The following is a 1,667-nucleotide window of genomic DNA, read 5'->3' as shown; positions in this document are numbered from 1 at the left end:
TGTCGGCGGAGACAGAGCGACGCCAGCCGACAATTACGGTCGACGATCCTCCCGACTTTCGCACAGCCGCCGTTTTGCCTCATGGCCCTACAGGATCTCGTTTTCTGAACTTAATCATCTCAAAGTCATTTTTCCCTATTATACTATCTATTTTATAAGGTACAAGATACGCGAATGCGTATTTCCACTAGAATATTCTGCAAAATTAAAAGCGCGCGCTATCGGTGCAAGAACGGGTCGAAAGGACGAATATCGGAGAGAGAGAGTTAATTGACACAGTCCCGGAATCAGTCATTAATCCCAAGGTCGGTGAATCCCTTCAAGACCAGAGACCTGGTGCGACCTCATTACAGGCTCGGATTACAGGTCGGGATAAACCAACAATGTGATCGGATGAGCGTCATAAAGCCATTGTTTTCGGCCCGCTGTGAGGTGCTCCGATTGTGAGGGACTCGGATTGTGTGTCAACAATTACTGTTTGAAAGGACGGTGACTGTGTGTATAGCTAGTGACAGGTTTGCATAGGTAACGATAAGCGATTACAGCTATTTGTTTATATTAATTAACTGTTCATATTCGAATTTATGGGGGAAAATGCAAAACTTTGAAGTTGAAGTGCCGTGAGTTGGAGGATGACAACGGAATAAAATATCTTTATAGAAGTGATCTCCCTCTCAGTAACAATAACAAAACAGAAAAAAACGGAATTCTTCAAGACTAGTGTACTTACCGTCCGAGCTTTGTGATGATCATCTCGGTGCCGAACTTATCGAACTGCGCCCAGAGATTTTCATTCTCCAGACGGGCTTTGATGCGGGGGTCGGGCTTTCCTCCTGGCAGCCCTGGGGTGGGGAATCCGCACTGTCCATGGGGCTTGAGGTAATCCCCTGGGAAGCCATGGGCCAAGTGGGTCTGGCTAGGGACACCGCCTGCAGGAACAAGGGGAATAACTTTAATACACGGCACTGAGCGGGACAACACGCTCAACTTTACAAGGCAAAGCTTCTACCCACGTCATCTACGAGTTACGTGTATTCTGTTCATATTTACAACACTTTTTTCTTGAGACACTGTAACTACTAAATTACATCTATTTGCAAGAGGCATCTCTTTGATTGTATCATGCACAGATGTGAAGCAGGCTATGGCGTAGCGTCGATAACCCTTCTCTGAGGGCGTGGCGCATCTTGGGGACTTACCATGGAATCCTAATCTGTATCTCTCGAGATGGTCTGTGAGGTTTGCTGGAAGTCCTCCTCCAAGGTATGGGTGGATGCCGAGGGTGCCTGGAGGGGCCATGCCACGGCTACGTAGGTACAGTAGTTCCTCCTCGTACATTTTTATGGATCTTTAGCACTGCACTGGATGTCCTTTTATCACTGATTACACTGCACTCCAGTCAGACTCAGAGCTAACTGTTAGATGGGTCGACTGTACGTACAAAACACGGGTGCTTGTCGAGAACTACCTAACGCTTGCCGGTGCTGTGGGTTTTGTATGTTGGCTGGCCACGCCCCCGCCACGCTCAGCCACTCACGCGCGAGCGCCAAATAGTGGGAGGAGCCTGTCCGACCGTCGCGGAAGGGGGCGGAGCACCGTCCACGCGGGCAGGGAAGAGCCGAGACCGCCCGCGACAATGTTTGTTTTTGACCCCCCATGGGAATTGT

General features: G+C 49.3%; 1 protein-coding gene across 1 annotated transcript in view; it reads right to left on the bottom strand.

Moving 5' to 3' along the window:
• LOC119586992 (T-box transcription factor TBX6-like) overlaps window positions 1-1,453 on the bottom strand; it is a gene marked incomplete in the record, with an annotated part of 4,095 nt that extends 2,642 nt beyond the window's left edge. Inside the window, 2 exon segments of the mRNA XM_037935733.1 lie at window positions 731-929; window positions 1,200-1,453. Of these exon segments, the coding sequence (XP_037791661.1) occupies window positions 731-929; window positions 1,200-1,338 (338 nt within the window).
• Window positions 1,454-1,667: the final 214 nt, after the last annotated feature.

Source organism: Penaeus monodon, chromosome 22 (assembly GCF_015228065.2).
Source record: "Penaeus monodon isolate SGIC_2016 chromosome 22, NSTDA_Pmon_1, whole genome shotgun sequence".
NCBI lineage: Eukaryota > Metazoa > Arthropoda > Malacostraca > Decapoda > Penaeidae > Penaeus > Penaeus monodon.
The sequence above is the reverse complement of the archived record's forward strand: the minus strand, read 5'-3'. Positions and strand labels throughout refer to the sequence as shown.